At 43.9% G+C, this 17816-nt stretch overlaps 1 protein-coding gene across 1 annotated transcript; it reads left to right on the top strand.

Annotated features, from left to right (window-relative positions):
- The first annotated feature begins 16 nt into the window (after positions 1–16).
- On the top strand, positions 17–14784 carry FASTKD2 (FAST kinase domains 2). Its single transcript, XM_075529421.1, has 12 exons — positions 17–210; positions 1542–2368; positions 5571–5674; positions 6358–6466; positions 6758–6881; positions 7110–7249; positions 8470–8642; positions 9769–9932; positions 10958–11173; positions 11577–11658; positions 13451–13565; positions 14587–14784. Exons 2-12 carry the CDS (start codon positions 1589–1591, stop codon positions 14704–14706), a joined length of 2127 nt encoding a protein of 708 aa, XP_075385536.1. The 5' UTR covers positions 17–210; positions 1542–1588; the 3' UTR covers positions 14707–14784.
- Positions 14785–17816: the final 3032 nt, after the last annotated feature.

The raw sequence follows: 17816 nt of genomic DNA, 5'->3' as shown, positions 1-17816 counted from the left end.
TTATGACTTATCTTGTCTCCGTATCTGCATTCAAGAAAACCAACTATCTTCCCATCAAACTTTTACTCCTTTAAACAGATCTTTCTCTGGCACCTGCGAACCTAGAGAATTTTGACCTGAGTACGGAGCCGTAAAATCTCGCGAGACGCGCAACTCACGCGGGAACTGTCATGGCCGCCCCTGCAAGTAACCATGGGACTCTGCCGCAAGGTGAGTGCATGGGGGACCAAGGTAAGTCACGGTAGTTTTCAGTATCCCCCTCCGCCGAACTTGAGAGCTACGCTTTACAAGAGAAGGTCTCACAAGTCGCCTGACGTTGAGTAAGAGAAGAGGCTTAGGCGCTCCTCGCAGAGGAGCTGAACCGTCTTTGGGGCTGGGGAGGCTGGCTGGTTTGCATGTAACACAGTGCTATGCAAGCTTCCGAATCGTTTTCTGCTTTTTGTATTGAATAGTGCAGTTTGACGGTTGGCACTCCCTGGTGGTTCAAAGTGTCCACATGAAGCCTTCATTTTCATAGACGCTCTCCCCGTGGTAGTGATGGATGTTAGGTGCCATCGTGTCCGTTCGGACGCAGAGCGACTGCGCCAAAGAACGGAACAGAACAAGTCGTATACTGTCTTTACAATTGGTCTTATGTGAGCCCATTGTGGTAGCCACGGTGTCCGTGCATTTTTGTCGAAGATCTTCCTCATTTTGCTGCCCTGCTACTTTACCAAGCATGATACACTTCTCCAAGGTCTCTCCTGACAATATGTCCAAAATGTGTGAAATGAAGTCTTCCATCGTTGTCTCTAAGAAGGATTCTGGCCATACTTCTTCCAAGACAGAGCTGTATATTCTTTTGGGTGCTCAGTAGGGTCGGATTTCGCCGTGACTTTTTGTGCCTAACAGAAAGACTTCCCGCCAGCACCATACTCTGCATTGCTACTGACTGAGCCCATTGTTACAGCCTCTTTACCAATCCAGCCCATTGGGCGTCTTCCTCTTTACTTCCTTCGGATCCTCTTCCAAGTATGGTGTTCCCCCAGGGCTAGTCCCTCCTGATCGCATGTCCATATTTGAGACATGTCTCCTCTCCTCTCTTCCAAGCAGCATTCTGACTTCACTTTCTTAAAAAGATACTTATTCTTCTGGAAGTCCATGGCACATTTAATATTTTTTGCCAAAAGGCTTTGGCTGATTCTTCACTTTTCCATATTCAGTGTCAGCTTTGGGGTGAATACGTGATGATTGGAAAACATAACGACATTTTCTCCAAAAATACTGATGAGAGTATCCCTCTGGTAGAAGTCTTTTGGAGCACTTCATCAAAAATAAGTTTGTTTTAAACTATTTACACAATGGTTATTTCCAAAATATCCTCTTCACTTTATAATGGTGTGTACACTGTGGTAGAAGGAGAGGAAAGCTAGTTTTGCCATTTCAATGTAAATCTTTAATAGTAGGTTTCCCATTTGAGTCCTTGTTGAATGTGCCACGTTTCTTATAAATACAAATTTTGCTTTAATGTTTATTCCTTTTATAATTCCTTCCCCATACAGGAAAACAACTGCCTATTTAATCTCTCACTGGTCAAAGTGAAGTTTGCATGCTATTGACGGCTTTAAAGTCATTTCAAAGTGGTTCACTGGATGGCAAAATGAATAACAAAACAACTTGCTTTCTGTGGAGCCTCAGACAATTCAGTACGCTAGCTCCGAGGAGAACGCTGTGGCTAGTACATCCTTGGGGACTTTGCAGACGACAAATTGCTCATCCGAGCTGGAACCCAAGAAACCCACTTTTACATGACTTTGATAATAGATCGCAGTCCTCTGTCCACTATCTCTTCCAGAATGCGCTGAATTTTAAATCAGTCAATGGTGACTTGCAAACAAACGGCATCCACACGGCCACGGTCCCTGCAGTTGTCAGATTGCTTTGCTCTAGAAGATTGTCCTTGGACTCAAAACACTCTTTTTTCTCTGTGGGTCAATCTGATGATGGATTGTGGAAAAGACACATTCATCATGAGGCCTCCAATGAGACTGCTCTCATCAAGGAAACACAGCCAAACTATAGGGACAGGTCTCAGGAGTATAATTCCCTGAGTGATGTATTGGATGCATTTTCAAAAGCCCCAACATTTCCCAGTAGTAGCTATTTTTTGACAATGTGGAAAATTGCCAAGAGGATGTCCAAAGACCAGAAACACTTTGAAAAACAGCTGATGTTTAACCACCCTGCATTTAACCAGCTATGTGAGCACATGATGAGAGAAGCCAAGATCATGCACTACGATCACCTGCTGTTCGGTCTTAATGCTATGGTGAACCTGGGGATCCCCCAGAATACTCTGCTGGTACAGACGTTGCTGAGGATAACTCAGGTAAATTCCAAAGGACGATTGAATTTCCTTTTAGTCTAGAGTGGCTGGCGGTGGTTAAGCACTCAGTTGCTGAACAAGAGGCTGGCGGTGGTGATTGAAACCCAACAGCTTTGAGAAAGATATGGCGGTTTGTACTTGTAAAGATTTTAGCCTTGGAAACCTCATGGGTCAGTTGGACCGTCCTACAGAACCATGATGACTTGGAATCAACTTTATGACAATAGGCTTATATTTTAGTTTTGTTTTGGTGGCATGGCGGTTAAGCTCTTGATTGTTAACTGAAAGGCTGGCAGTTTGAATCTACCAGCTGCTGTGTTGCCGAATTTAGAAGCATCCATTCTTCTCGGGACTTCCGTATTCAGTGTCCAGCATTCTCTTGCTTAAGAGACAATTGAAAATACCATGCTTTGGGTCAGATGGTTTAAGCCATCTGTGTTTGTTTGATAGGCTAAGTATTAGTTCCCTAAGACAGAGCTTTCTAGTCTTGTAAAGAGTTGCCTTCTTAGAAACCCACAGAGGTAGTTCTTCTCTGTCTTATATGGTCACTATGAGTCGGTATCGGCTCCATGGGAGTGAGGCTTGGTACAATACAATTATTTAAAATAGATAACACTGTTGAGTATGCATGGGACCTCAAGGTTGGTCATTAAAACTCACCGACTGTTTTACAGGAGAAAGGTGCAGCTGTCTGCTCCCATAAAGATTTGCAGCTCAGGAACCCTACATAGGGCCAGTATAAGTTGAAACAAATTTGATAACTGGATATGATGAGTTACACGGTGCGTTACTTCATTTGCCAGTGATCCTCTTGGTAGCTTTTCCCATCAGCGTAGTATGAAGTGTGAGCAAGGGACATCCAGAGTAAGAATATCTGTCCATGCTTGTGTCTCACTAAATGTTGTGAAGACATTTAAGCTAGAGATGAGGGGACAATGTACTATCAATACATTTGTGCTTCATATATGTAGTCAAGGGGTCTTTCACAGCTGATATTGATGGAATGCCCTAAATGAGTCGTTTCTTATCCATTTCTCACTACCTCTTTCTGACTTACAACTCTGGTCATGTGACTTAAACTTTTCATTATGTACCTTTTTCAGCCCTAAGTTTCTCTGAGGAACTCACAGCCATTCTGATGATCAGGTGCAAGAATAGCTGTGATTACAGTTAGGGTGCTAAGTAAGGGCCAGGGCTCCTCAAACTTTTTAAATGGGGCCAGTTCACTGTCCCTCAGACGGTTGGAGGGCTGGACTATAGTTTTTTAAAAAAACTATGAACAAATTTCTATGCACACTGGACAAGTCGGCTGCTAAGCAGGACAGGCAGCGGCGGCAAAAACACCCGGTGGGCCGGATAAATGTCCTCGGTGGGCCGCATGTGGCCTGCGGGCCGTAGTTGGTGGACCCGTGACGTAAGCTCTGCCATTAGTACTCACTTTCTTGATTATACCGACAGCCGTTTCTGACGTCCAAATTTGTATTTTAATCCAAGAACCTGAGCGAAGGGACTGTGGTGCTTGGGGTTCTTAAAATCCAATTCCCCCAAACCCAAAGTTAACCCATTAATGTCACGTTGATTCCAACTCTTAATGACCCAAAAGCGTGGAGCAGACTTGCCTCACAGGATCTCCAAGGAGATACTCCTTATGGAAGCAGACTGCAACGTCTTTCTTCTGTGGAGTTGCCGGTTTGAACTCCTGCTCCTTTGGCGAGCAGCTGACCACTTAGCCACGCCCCCGCCCCGCCTCCCTAGACTTCCAGATGGTGGTGGTAAAACATGGCAGCAAATCTGACTCAGAAGAACCACAGCTGAAGTTAGCGCTTCATCCAAAGGAAAGGATACAGGGAATTAGTAAGACTCTTCAGGACTGAGCAAATTACCCTGTAGATGAGGGGGCTTCAGAAAGCTCATGGAAAAATTCCACTTTTAATTTCCGTTTTCCATGAACTGTGAAGCCCTTTCATATCTCCATGTGCTGCAGTATACCCAGTATACCCATTCGTCCTTTAGGGGTGGATTGTATCCAATCCTTAGATCATGCAAGCAGGTGTACTTCTTCCATGTGAACTTAGTTGATGCCTCGCTTAGTTGGCTGCTTGTTTGAAAACAAGCCTTTAAGACCCCAGATGCTATATTTTTCTGATAGCTGGGCACCACCTAGTTTCTTCACACTTTGCTATGGCACCTGTATCTCTAGCAATCTCTTCATGAAGTTAAGCATGAAGCAGGGTCATGTCATAAGAACTAATTGTTTTTAGATTGGGGCTAGAATTAAGTGTAATCCATTCATGTAACAGTGAGATGTAAATTAATTTATCTTAACATGTCACTGGTTCACGTTAGAGGCATCATTGTCATTTTTATGTTCAAGAAAATTATCAGTCATCCCCTGGGGCATCACTTTCACTGCTAGCAGGTCATTGCTGACTCATAGTGACCCTATATCGACCCTATAGGTAAGGTGACCAGGCATCCCGCTTTTGGTGGAACCATCCAGATTTTCAACAGTTTTTCCCATGTCCCGCGGTGTTTTTTAAAAAAATCCTGATTTTTGGAAAGAATGCATGACAAGCTAGGCTATATGGTTATCGGGTGCCATGTGGCTGTTTCTCCAGGATATGAGTTTTATCAATGGTGTCCCACTTTACCGATGTTAAAATCTGGTCACCTTACCTATAGGGCAAGGTAGAACTGCCTGAGTAAGTCTCTGAGGCTGCAGAACTTTACAGGAATAGAAAGCCTCATCTTTCCCAGGGGGAGCTGACTGGTAGTTTCAAACTGCTGACCCTGTAGTTAGAGTCAGTTTTGACTCAGTTACCCTCCAGGACAGAGTAGAACTGCCCGCCCCTGTGGATTTCTGAGATTACACATTTTGATGGGAGTAAAAAGCCTCATATTTCATCTATGGAGCAAATGATGGATTTGAACTGCTGACCCCATGGCTAGTAGCCCAGTGGTAACCCACTTCCATTGGCAGCAGATCTAGTTGCTAGACAATGTGCACACATCTCTTGTTTACATAGGCAAATATTTTGAATTTATTAGAAGCCCTGATTATTATACCTGATTTCCCAGAGGCCTCTTGCTGTTGACTGAATTATTAGTTTCATACTTAATTGAAAGCATCCATTTAGCGGTGTTGCTTGACCGAGAGAGTCTGTTGGTCTAGTCACCTGCGGTGTTTGCCATTGTACTTCCTCAGGAACGTATCAATGAGTGCGATGAGAAATGCCTCTCCATTCTGGCAACTGCTGTAGCGTCAATGGAGCCGTGCAAGAATGTGGATGTCCTTCGAGCAGGACTGAGGTAGGAACTCTGGATTTCCTCACGGATTTGCCTCTGTCCCTCTTAACTCTAGAATACAGAACTGAAGCGAACACTGAACTGCTTTGTGGGGGCTGGAGGGGGGCTGTGCGACGGAACTTTATTGGACATTGAGCTCTTCAACTCAGCACCTCACTAAATTTAGAGAGTTGGCGCAGGGTTGTGTACAGCTTAAAACAATACTGCCTTTAGAGTCTGCCATTAAGAAGGTGTGGGTAACAGTGAGATAAATTAATTCATCTTAAAAGGTACTACTGATGTGGCCTGGGGGAGAATTGGTACATTTATTCCATTCACAAAAGCTTTTGGATACATGACACTGGTGGGCTTGGAAGGTTTCTTGAGTTTCATAATTTATATAAAATAAATGCAACGGATCCAATGTGATAGATCAGTGAGTTACTTTTTAAATTGCCCATGCATTAATGTATCTTACTATAATCACGTGATCTCAGTTGTTCATTAACAAAGACAGCACAGTAGTTTGGGAGGTAGTAGCACTGGACTGGTTCTGGAACTTTCTTACAGCTCAGGTCTCTCTGCAGTCAGATCATTTGACTGACGTGGGTGTCATGTTCCTTGCTGAGCTGACCAAATGACGTTTTAAGATTTTGATTCTGGTCCTAAGATTCTAGAATTTGGATGCTCATTGTGTTTGATGACAGGATACTAGCCGATCAGCAAGTTTGGAAAATAGAACGGATCTTCACATTACAGGCAATGATGAAATGTGTTGGAAAAGACGCACCAATTGCTCTTAAAAAGAAACTGGAGGTAAGCATCTTCTGAATTTTCTCCCCTGGATGAGACAGAACGAAATTTCTTGTGATCTGCTACCACTTCCGACTCTTGGTTTTATGAGAACATTGCTACGCTCTTAATTTTCTTTTGCTAAAGGGAAATGCAGTAAATTTGTATTCATCTGGGTACATACATAAATACTTGTGTACAGTTATCTCTCCATATTGATTATTCTGACTCTTTGCTCAGACTCTCTCCTTTTTATTGAAAAGTAAGTCTGGCTGATTTTGCCACAGATGATAACTCTGGGTTTGTTTTCTTCAGATGAAGGCCTTGCAGGAATTGGACAGATTTTCTGTTTTGAACAGCCAGCGCATGTTTGGGGCACTGGCCGCCATGAACCACCGTTCCGTTGCACTCTTGAATGAGTGCAGTAAGGTGGTCCTAGGTAAGGATAATGATTTGTAGCATCTGACCTATTTGTTTTGTTTGTTTTAACCTTTTTACTTTGAAAATATCTGATGATGTGGTTTCATCTACATTGTTTGGGGTTTTTTTTTTTTTGCCTGTAGCTCTTTTCTAAAATGTAATGCTATTTTTCTCTAAAGAAACAAAAACCATCGACTATCTTAAATCTTACAACAAACGTTTCTGTCTATTTAACACCATTTTAAAGAGAACATCCACGGCTGCCCTTCTAAGATCCTTTTCAGCATATTGCAGGCCTGCAGAGACCTCCGCTACCGCAACGTGGCTCTTCTCACGGGGATAGCAGATTACGTGGCTGCCACTTTTGACATGTGGAGGTTGAAACAAGTGAGTGTGGGAGCAGTTCGTGAAGCATGCTCGTTTATTTAGCAGTCTAGATGTTGCTTTGTAGACGTTAAGAAGCAAACTGACTTGTTACAGAGTAGGTCTGTCCAGAGGTACTTGGTAATACGCTATTTAATCCTCTGTTCATTCCAGTTGAAAAAAGTGTGTGTGTGTGTGTGTGTGTGTGTGTATACTGAAAAGTTCTCATTTTTCTGTTTTCTAAAGGTTGGATGGTATTTGGTATATGGTTAGCATTGCTCCAGCCATTTCACTTTACCTCTTGGATTGAGGATCATGAAAATAGGCAATATGACAGATTATCTATTTGGGGAATAGATTTCCTGTGGTTCAGATGGGAATTTACCAAGCACATTTGCTTCCCATTCAGCAGCCTGTGCACACTTTGTTTCATACCATTAGTTGACAGCCTCTTGGTGTCACACCACTCTATTTTGCCCCCTTGGGTCCCCAGTTCCATTTACCCTTCATCCCCGCCCCTTCCTGCCTTCAGGTTAGCAGCCAGAGCGAATGACCCCTTCCTGCCATCTGAACCTCGTTTCTGGGCCACTGCTTCTCCCCTCTTGGTCTCCCAGGGTTGGTTGCTGTTGGGAGCACGATCCTCGCCTCCTGACCGCTCACTCTCTAGGCCTGTTTGACTGAAAGCTGACACCGCAGGTGTGGGCTCAGTTTCAGGTTTGAAGAGAGGCTTCATTTGGAAGAATAAAATATTATTACTCAACAGTCAGATCTAGTTTCTCTTCGTGGACCGTTTGCTGCTTGTGTCCTGCAGCGTCAAAGCCTTTATAGTCTGTGTTAGTGGTCGGTGTCAACATTCACATGAAACTGCTGGTAAAAATGGTTTGCGGTGAGTCCTGGGCTCCGTGTTCTGTGATGAGGAAGGTGTCAGTACGTTGAGGTTGCCATGTTGCCATGGGAAAGAATAACCGTAAATGAGAGAGACCAAAAGGCAACTAAATCGGAGGTGAACTATATTTTATAGAAATTCACATTTAATGTAGAGTTTTTTAATTCGAAAAGAACATTGCTCATTAAATTGATAACAGAGTGTAGACTCGAGAACAAAATTTTAGAAGAAATCATTAATTGTTCCTTTTCAAGGAATATTTTGTTGACCTGCATAGTACTAAGGCTATTGAGATTTTACAGTTGCTGTTAGCGTGCCACAATTATCCAAAGCGTCTCTCCCTTTCTTTCCTTTGAAGGTTCTCTCGTTCCTGCTGTTATTTGAAACCTTTGGCTTTCGAGCTACTCACTTGATGGACTTGTTTATGAAGAAAGTGGTGGATGAACCCGAGTTCCTCAATGTGAAGACCGCTGAGGCCATTCTGCACGTGTATTCCTCCCTCGGCCACTGCCACCGAGGCCAGAACAGGGAGTATGTACCGCGCTCGAGCTCTTCCTGACTGCTGCATCTCACACTTAGAGAAACGAGGATAAGCCGGAAGCTTAGTGAACTGTCGCCAGTGAATGCACAGCGTTAGCCACCATCCATATGAGAAATAAAACACATGTCCCTACGCAATAATGAAAGTAAACAGGATCTTATTTTCCCTTACCTTTGGTCTTCCTGGCCTGGCTGTCTTTCTGATATCTTTGTTAATTCGCTTTAAGAATTTTCATTTTAAATGCTCCCAACTTAGCCTTCCCCTCCTTCATTCATAGTTCATGCCTAGCCCTAACGATTCATTTGGTTGCAAGCTACTGCTTTCTTGCCTTTTTATTTAACTACAACTGGGACTCGGCTCATTCTTCTCCTTTGGAGGGGCTGTTCTTGCATCCCAGAACACTGATGGAGAGGGAATTGCCATCGTTGCTCCAGGTCTCACAGACATGCTCATGATAAGAATCTAAAGTAGAAGTTAACGCATGGCCCTGGAGCTTGACAACTTAGGTCACAATGTTTTCTCTGCTGCTTCCTGCCCTGCATGTACAGGCTGCATGTTCTTGTCAAAGTTACTCAACCCTGCTGAACGTGTTGACTTACCTTTACAGTCAGGATAACCGTGGCTGACTCCGTAGAACTGTAATGAGAATTCAAGAAGTTCAAGCTTGCACCCATTTGTTCTGAGCGAGACATAAGCGAAAAACAATCCCGTGGCTACTAAGTCGATGCTAGCTTATAAAGTGACCCCGTCAGATCGAAGAACTGCCACATAGAATTTCCACGGTTGTAATCTTTGTGGGTGCAGACTGCCATGTCTTCCTCCTCTGGAAGGAAACCAGTCACCTTTCAGCCAACAGTTCTGTGCTGAACGCTGTACCACTAAGGCCCCTTATACACAGAGCGGTCACAGACATTATTAAGCACTGTACACTTAAACTGCCTGCCCTGAATAATGTGTGGGTTCACTTAGGGACAGGTGCCTTAAGTGTATTTTGCAAAGTTGATTTTTAAAAAGATATTTTTTAGACTCTAGCTGCTGGGTCTGTGGCACGTGGCTAGCTGGGGTGTGACTTTACTTCTTGTTCATAAGAAAACGGCTTGCCTCTTTTCCCTGAAGGTTCCTGGACAGGATGGCAGGTGCTCTGACTGGTAGCCTTCACCAGATCTCTTCTGATGAGCTGCTCCAAGCCGTATGTTCATGTTGTGTGATGAACCATTTTCCCCTGGCAGCGATTAATCAGCTTCTCCAGAAGGACGTCGTCAGTGAGCTGCTGACATCAGGTAAGATGACAGTTTCTGGAACCCGAAAGTAAAGGACCAGTAATAGTGCTGTCAGGGGTCAGTGCCTCAAGCTACATAAGCGTTGGAGCCTCCCTTGAGGACAGCGTCATCACAGAGAGGTAAAGGATAAGGAAGGGCTGATCGCCATTCTAGTGGCTGAGCTCAGTGCGAACAGTTGTTCTTTATCTTGGCCAGAGGTCTTTGCCTTTCCTTGTCTTTGGCGTGCACTGGAAAGCCACCTAAGCCAGCTGTTGCAGTTTGACCACATGGTCACTCGTGGCCTAGAATGACAGCCATTTAGATTAAGAAACCAAACTGTTTCAGTTAATGAATTTATTTATTCCTGAACCCAAATTAAATGTTGACTTTAATTAGGAAGCCACAATTTCAGGATAATAAATTTGATGATGCAAGAGTAAAGTTGTTTTGGGTTTGTTTGTTATTTTAAGTGTTAGGAATTTCCAAAACTGGGTTGCACTGAACGACGCCATGTGCTAATTTTGTCAAGAATGCGGTGTGGGAGGAGCAGCTTTGAGCCAGGAGTCATTCTGTCCTCACTTTGCCTGGAACTGATCAGGAGAGTTTGTAGTGTTCCTGGACATTCCTTCATGTGTCCCAGTGTTTCCCAAAGCGGGTGATAGCCACACCCGGGGAGTGGTGCTGCACCATTGTGGTGCAGGGGGACCCGAGCACTGTCTGCTTTGAAAAGGAGGTGGTAGGACCACTACGTTTGGGAACCTGCGATCTTTACAATGAAGTGCTGATACCAAGAAAGGTGTCAAGTAAGTAATCTCTAAAGAAATTCTGAACATTGAAACCATTTATCAAGTGCACGACTCTGGTGATTAGGGAGACAGAGAGAGATTCCACCTGGAAAGAGACATATCTAGAACTAGCGGTGCATTAATATACTTTTTAAAACATCACATTAATATTTTTCTTTAATGACACTATGTATATGTAAATGACATATATATACACACACACACACACATATGTATATGGCTTTTTCCTTTTTCTTTCAGGAAATGTGGAGAGGAATATCTACAAGCTTCGTCTTTTGAAAACTTGTCTGGAACTTGATGACACTCCTTACTGCAAGTCCTTGGACATCCCGTTACCACCAGTGCCGGCCGCCCCCCAACATCCCAATGCAAAGGTGGAAGGGGCACTGAGAAGCCTTCTGGGGGGTGAAGGATGCTTCTCCACAAACGTACAGTTGCCACACAATTGTCGTATTGGTACGGAACGTTACATGGTTTCCTTGTATTTGCTCCTGCTGCGGGATTAGGCATTTCCTGTGGGAAGTTACGCGCAGTGGTTGAGAGCACTCGCAGGGGAGCCGGGCTGGCTGGGTTTGGAGTCTCCCTCTCCTCCACTCTATTGCTGTGATGTTAGGTTCTTAGCTCGTCCGTTGTTTCCTTTTCTGTAAAATGGCAATACCACCGGTGCCCACCTCATCGAGTTCTTGTGATGAGGAAAGGAAAGCATGCTGGTAAAACCCACCCACTGCTGGCCGGCACCCAGTCAGCCCTCAGTGTATGGTAACTGCTGCCGTTGGTGATAGTTATGGCTTCTACGTGCTAAACCCAAAGTCACTTTGAGCAGTGATTGGAAAATTAAGATTGATTCATTGCTTTTCAGACTTTGAAATTAGAATGGATGCTAATAGGAGTCAAGTCCTTCCATTTTCTGATGCGGACTCGTCTGCTGCAGATACTCAAAGGTTGGTTAAATGTACTCCCGTGTGGCCTACACAGTCGAATCTTCCTTCTGAGAGAGCGTGCGTTAGATGACAGGAATCCTCGGGAGTGAGCCCTGATGTCCGAGCAGCACAGGCGCTCAGCTCCAAGGGCTGGAAGGGGCGAGGCAGTGGCGCAGTCGCTCACAATGTCCCTGGGCCTTCCAGGGGGCGGCCAGTGTGGACAGGGCGACGCTAAGATAGCAACGGGCTTTGGCTTTGTTTTCTGTTTCCTTCCCAATGAAATTTTTCCAAAAGGGTGTTTCTGTTAGGTTCCGTTGACTCGGTTCCGATTCATAGCGACCTTACGTGTACGACAGAACAGAACACTGTCTGATCCCACGCTGTCCTCATGATTGGTTTTGTGTTTGAGCCCAGGACTGCAGCCACTTTGTTAACCCGTCCCCTTTATTGCTGTTCCGCTGCTTTCCCCAGCACGATGCTCTTCTCCAAGGCCAGGTGTCTCCCGACAGCATGTCCACAGTCTGTGGGATGAAGTCTCACATCTTTGCCTCGAAGGAGCATTCTGGCTGTACTTCTTCCCAGACAGATTTGTTGGTTCTTATGGCAGTCCATATACTGTGAATCTCCTCCACCAGCACCATAATTCAAATGCCTCTGCTCTTCAGTCGTCTTTATTCCTTGTCCATCCTTCACATGCATGTGAGGTGATTGAAAATGCCATGCCTGGGACAGACGCATCTGACCTCAAAGTAGCATCCTTGCTTTTCAAATGTTTTAAAGTGGTCTTGCACAGAGGATTTTAGGCAATGCGGTATATTCTTTGATCTCTTGACTGCTACTTCCGTGAGCTTTAAAACTAGCTCCAAGCAAGAAGAAATCCTTGACCACTTCAGTGTTTTCTCCATTTACAATGATGCAGCCCATTAGTGCAGTTGCGAGGATTCTGGTTTTCTTTATCTCGAGCTATAGTCCATACTGAAGTCTCCAGTTCCTGATCCCCGTCGCAAGTGCTTCCAGTCCTCCTCGCTTTCAGCAAGCACACTTGTGTCATCTGCATACTGCAGGTTGCAAATAAGTCTTGCTTCAATCCTGATACTTGGCGATTTACATGATCGGATTTTGCAAGATCAACAACGACTTCATTGCAAAGAGCTTTTTCCACTAAAACATGTGGACTTCTCTAATGGAATACACAAACACAAAAATCAAAGTAATTACGTCTGTGGGAAGAACCCATGGAGAAGCTCAATATCAGCCGCTAAAATGGGGCCAAGGCTGACTGTGGAACAGAAAATCATTTGCGCATTATGTAAGTTCAAGTTGAAATGGAGGAAAATTAAAACAAGCCCAAAAGGATAGGAACAATTAAAAAAAAAAAAAAACTCCATTCATACCTTTGTTACCCACAAAGCTTTCATCGTCTTTGTAGTCCTGCTCGCTCTCTGAGGGCTTGCCTCTTGGTGTGTGGTCTCCTTGTTTCGGTGTGCTAACGATCTGCTCTGTACATGCGGCAGCACACGTGTCATTTGGTAAGCATGAAGCAGGGTGCATGCAGAGATGAACATGTGCTTCATCGAAACTGGCCATCCTTAGAGATGGCAGAGCGACAGCTGGTGGGCACAGCGCTGTGAGAACTTGACGATGAGGCTGGCTTCGTGCGGAAGTGGAGGACCGTGGCAGCCTGATGAGTGGCTGGGCCTGTAGTCAGCAGAGACAACAGTTATGAAATGCCCCAGAATAGGGATGCTGCTCAACGACTGTGCACGTAGCCGCCTCCATACTGACGTGTTTTCCTGTTGTTCAATCTTTTCAGAGTAGCTGTGCTTTGTGTTCGTCCATCTAGTTATTGTTTACAGTCAACCCACCCCAGGGGCTTACTTGCCATGAAGATGCGGCACTTGAACATCATGGGCTTTCATGTGATACTGGTAAGGAAGGAAACTTCAGTTACTGAAATGCTGGTGTTTGGAAAACAAGGCAGGCTGGTTGCCACCAGGTTGATTCTGACGTACGTGGCCCTGAAGGACAGAGTCCACCCTCCCCGGAGGCTTTCCGAGATTCTGAGCAGAGTGTAAGCGGCTTGCTAAGGGGCTTGTGGGTTGGAACTGCTGACCTTGGGCTGCAGCGCCGGACTCCATACCGGTTGCGGTTGCCTTGGTTACTAGGAGTTATGCGGTATTGTCAGCAGTTTTAGATTGCTTATTTTAGCCACAAAAGAACATTCCTGGTACATACTTTGGCCTCCATGGAAATGCTATATTAGTCACCTTTTATCCCTTTGCTTAGAGAAAGAATATAAATAATGCATTAACAATTTTTTAATGTTACGACAAACATAAAAATGTTCATTTCCAGATTAATTTTAGCAAAACTAGAAAAGATGCTTAAAATCTGGTTTTCATCGACCAAGGTAGGGCTGGTAGAGGAAGTTTGTTATTAGGAGAAGCTTACTGGTTGAGAGAAGGCGATTCTTCCCAGACTTCACTTTGACTCTCGGCACTGCAGCTGTTTCTCTCCACCACCACCCCTTTAGTATCTAAAAGTAGATAATATGTGTATTACTAAGGTGAACATTCTGCGTTTCTATTTATGGACTACTTGAGGCATATTGGCTAACTGTCGGAAATCCACAAGCGCAGTTCTCTGCTGTGTACAGTCCCTGTGGGCTGCAATGGCCTCCGAGGCAGTGAGATGCTTTGGTGGAATAGGGAGAGAAGTCGTTGCTCCATAGAAAAGACCTTTCGCATTTTCACAGCTTTCTGAACGAGTCGCTTTCTTCAGCCCCAGCAGATGTCTGATCAGGCCACTAACCCGAGTGACTCTGAGACACTATCTGCTTCACAAACAGTTCACTTGTGCTGTTTGGCATGCTTCCGTCCATCTGTAAGCTGGGTTTCATTCTGTGTGCCATTGTCCTGACAAGTGACTATTTTGTGCTTTCTCTGTAAGGTCAATACTTCGGAGATTGAAAGACTGGAGATGAAGGATGCCATCACGTTGCTGAAGTCTAAAGTCTATTCCACTGAAGCCCTTCCTGCTGCCGATGTGAATTTGCAAAGCCCGTGCTGAAATCAAAAGCACCTTTTTGTATTGAGAGAAATGCATTTGTAAAAATGATTTTAATAAAGATGACAGTTTAATTTTCAATGGAATTCACCTGACCGCTCACTGTCATAAAAGTTATCACTTCACTATTAAAGTCGTTTTCAGAATGAAGAAATGTTGCTGCTGGCATTTTAGAGCGTGTAGGGCGGGGGGAGAATTCCAGAACCGCACTGATTTCCTCTGGTGCCTGCATATTTGACGAAACAGTGAGCTGCTGGTCCGGCTTTTTATTAGCCTGGTAACGGAATGTTGGCCTCGTCCTTGCCATGGGGTGACCAAGGAAGACCTTGTGTTTCGGAACCTTCACTGTTTTGTTCCTATTGTGAGCTATTCTAAGGTAACTTGAGGGCTGTACCTCCAAATTGTTTTCAAATATTAGCCAGCTAGCAGTTGCCCCAGGCTCTCGGAGTGAATAAGAGTCAGTTGCGCAGCGGATTGAAATGTAGTCCCCTGCGTTTTGTGTGAGGACCTAGTGTCTGCATTTGTACCAGGTGTGCTGGACAATGCTGTTGAAAGCTGCGTTGGGGCCGTCTTTCAGCAACACTGATGAGACAGCACATAGGTGGAATGGAGTCCACATTTATCAAGGCTGATAGTCTGCTGGTTGCTGACACTGTAGCTTGCAATTGTTGAGGTCCCTCTTTTTTCTGAAATTTGTTTACCTCTAACTCTTCTACTGTTTCACAGTCTTTTAAATATTCAGCTGACCTGTGTTGTGAGTCTGCAAAAGTAGTTTTTCAACTGTGTTCTTCATGGTTTTGTTCAAACAATTGTTCATTTGACCCCCTGAGGATATGTGGATGAATCAGCATGGTCCCTTATGGAACCTACAGCCTTGGTGGCATGCAAATTGCTATTACTCTACCCCTAAGCGCATGGCCTGCCCTGCAGAGTGTGAATATGTATGACCGTATATACTCGAGTATAAGCCGACCCAAATATAAGCCGAGCCACCTAATTTTACCACCAAAACTGGGAAAACATTGCCTAGGGTGAAAAATGCAGTAGCTACTGGTAAATTTCAAAACAAAAGTAGATACCAATAAAATCACATTAATTGAGGCATCAGTAGGTTAAATGTTTTTGAATATTCCAAAGAAAAACAGTAAACTAGCTCTGTAAGTGGAAATAAGGGTCAATACAAACAATATGGTATCAATAATAACTAAAAGTACATAAACCTTAGCTCAATCAGCAACCAAGCTAAAACACAAGAGTTAAAATCCTTCAAAACGGATTCCCCCTCCTCATTTGTCTGTCCAAATAGATCTTCAGCTTTAGCTGGTGTGAGGTTGTCAGCACAGACAATGTCCTCATCACTGAGTTCACAGTCATCACCATCACTGCTGTCGTTCTCACACAAAGCGCTGTCCTCACTGCCATCCACAGCATGACTGATGCCACATTTCTGGAAGGCATGTTGCACCGTGTCCTCTGGAATCTCTTCCCATGCATCACGAACCCACTTGCTATCAATTCTTGCCAGGTTTCATCAGATTTCCAACTATTATCAGTTACGCTTGACCAGATGACATTCATTCACGCCACATCTTTCACACACGGTCTTTGAAAGGTTTATTTAAACACATCTGGCTGCGATGCAGATGTAAACCCACCTGGAATAAAGGCCAAAGTAACTTGAGAAGACTTTGCCAATGTTTTTATGTCATCAGATGTGTGAGCTCTGAACATATCCCAAATTAGCAATGATGGTTTTCTCGTTAACGCTACTCCTGGTCGTCCATTCCAAATTTCTTCCAGTCATTATTTTGTTCCGTCTCCATCCATCCAGCCTGTAATATGTGCGCACTGTAACTCGTGGTGAGAATTTGACCTTTATAGGCAAGGTCTTTCTTTTAACAATAATGACAGGCCACAGCGTAGTCCCATTAGCCAAACATGACAGAACAACTGTGAAACAGTTTTTTCATTCCCTGTGGTTCTGAGTACGAGTTTTTTTCTCTCAAACTTGCCACAGTACTGTGGCTTGGAAGATCAAAGGTCATAGGTGTTTCATCCATATTCCCAATATCACCCAGGTCATAGTTATGGATCCTTCTTTATTTTATGATGAATGAGTGGAATGACATCACTTTTTCATCAAGGTCATTTGGCAACTTCTGGGAAATCTGTTCTTCGCCACAAACAAGGCAAACCTATTTGTGAAGCGGGTATACCATCCTGCTGACACAACAAAATTTTCAATGCCTGGTACTTTTAATTTGTCGTCCTTAGCCATTTGAAGGGCACATAAGTGAATTCCCATGCATGTTACACAGTTATAACCATAACCCATTTATGCAATTCCATCTCTGGAGCTCCATATGAAGTCATTAAACCATGTCAAGCTATTTTTTTGCCTTTGGAATCTTTTCCAAGTCAGCTTTCATTTTCCACCACTCCCTCACTTGTTTTCCATCAACACAAAATTCCCTAATTGCAATACTGTTATTGCTTTCTTCTGCTCTTGACACAACCTTAAGTTTGAAACCAGATTCGTATGACCTGCGATTTTGTTTTGTTCCAGGACTAGAATTATTGGGATCCATTTCTAACAGGATAAATAAAAAGACTTTGAAAAAGAATGCCGTATCATAGTGAATGAATTCTCAAAATAATGTAAGCCCTACTCTAAAAATAAACCCTAGTTATAGGTCTTAAAAGAGGTCAATTTACAGTAAAAACTGGTGTTTAGGCAACTATACATATAAACAAGTGAAATTAACTGGCAATAGAATGCAGCATCACATAGAATTCACAATGAAAAATAGATATACCCCCCAAAAGAATCACACTCAAAAGACACCATGAGACACAAAACATGCTGGATCACCAAGGGAGTGGACAGTAATCCAGGGTTTGGAGAGTTGGTATGATGATATTCCAGAATGTGATGGCATGGCTATGTTTGCATAGAGCAGCCTGTGTCAGGGCTCATACTATACACGCTGTTACTGCATGTGCTGCATTACTGCATGTGCTGCCTTACTGCATGGAAACAATGCATCTTGTATAGTTTGAGGCTTAATGCTGGCTGATGATATTCCAGAATGTGATGACATAGAGCAGCCTGT

Source organism: Tenrec ecaudatus, chromosome 13 (genome assembly GCF_050624435.1).
Source record: "Tenrec ecaudatus isolate mTenEca1 chromosome 13, mTenEca1.hap1, whole genome shotgun sequence".
Taxonomy (NCBI): Eukaryota; Metazoa; Chordata; class Mammalia; order Afrosoricida; family Tenrecidae; genus Tenrec; species Tenrec ecaudatus.
Note: the sequence above shows the minus strand (reverse complement) of the source record. Positions and strands in the feature narration are given on the sequence as shown.

What these genes read in the sequence shown, in the direction of transcription:
- FASTKD2 (XM_075529421.1), top strand. Translation starts at nt 1,589, where the DNA reads ATGCTATTGACGGCTTTAAAGTCATTTCAAAGTGGTTCACTGGATGGC. An exon ending in GTCCTTCGAGCAGGACTGAG is followed by an intron (nt 5,675 to 6,357) that starts GTAGGAACTCTG and finishes GTTTGATGACAG; the next exon opens with GATACTAGCCGATCAGCAAG. An exon ending in GTGCAGTAAGGTGGTCCTAG is followed by an intron (nt 6,882 to 7,109) that starts GTAAGGATAATG and finishes ACCATTTTAAAG; the next exon opens with AGAACATCCACGGCTGCCCT.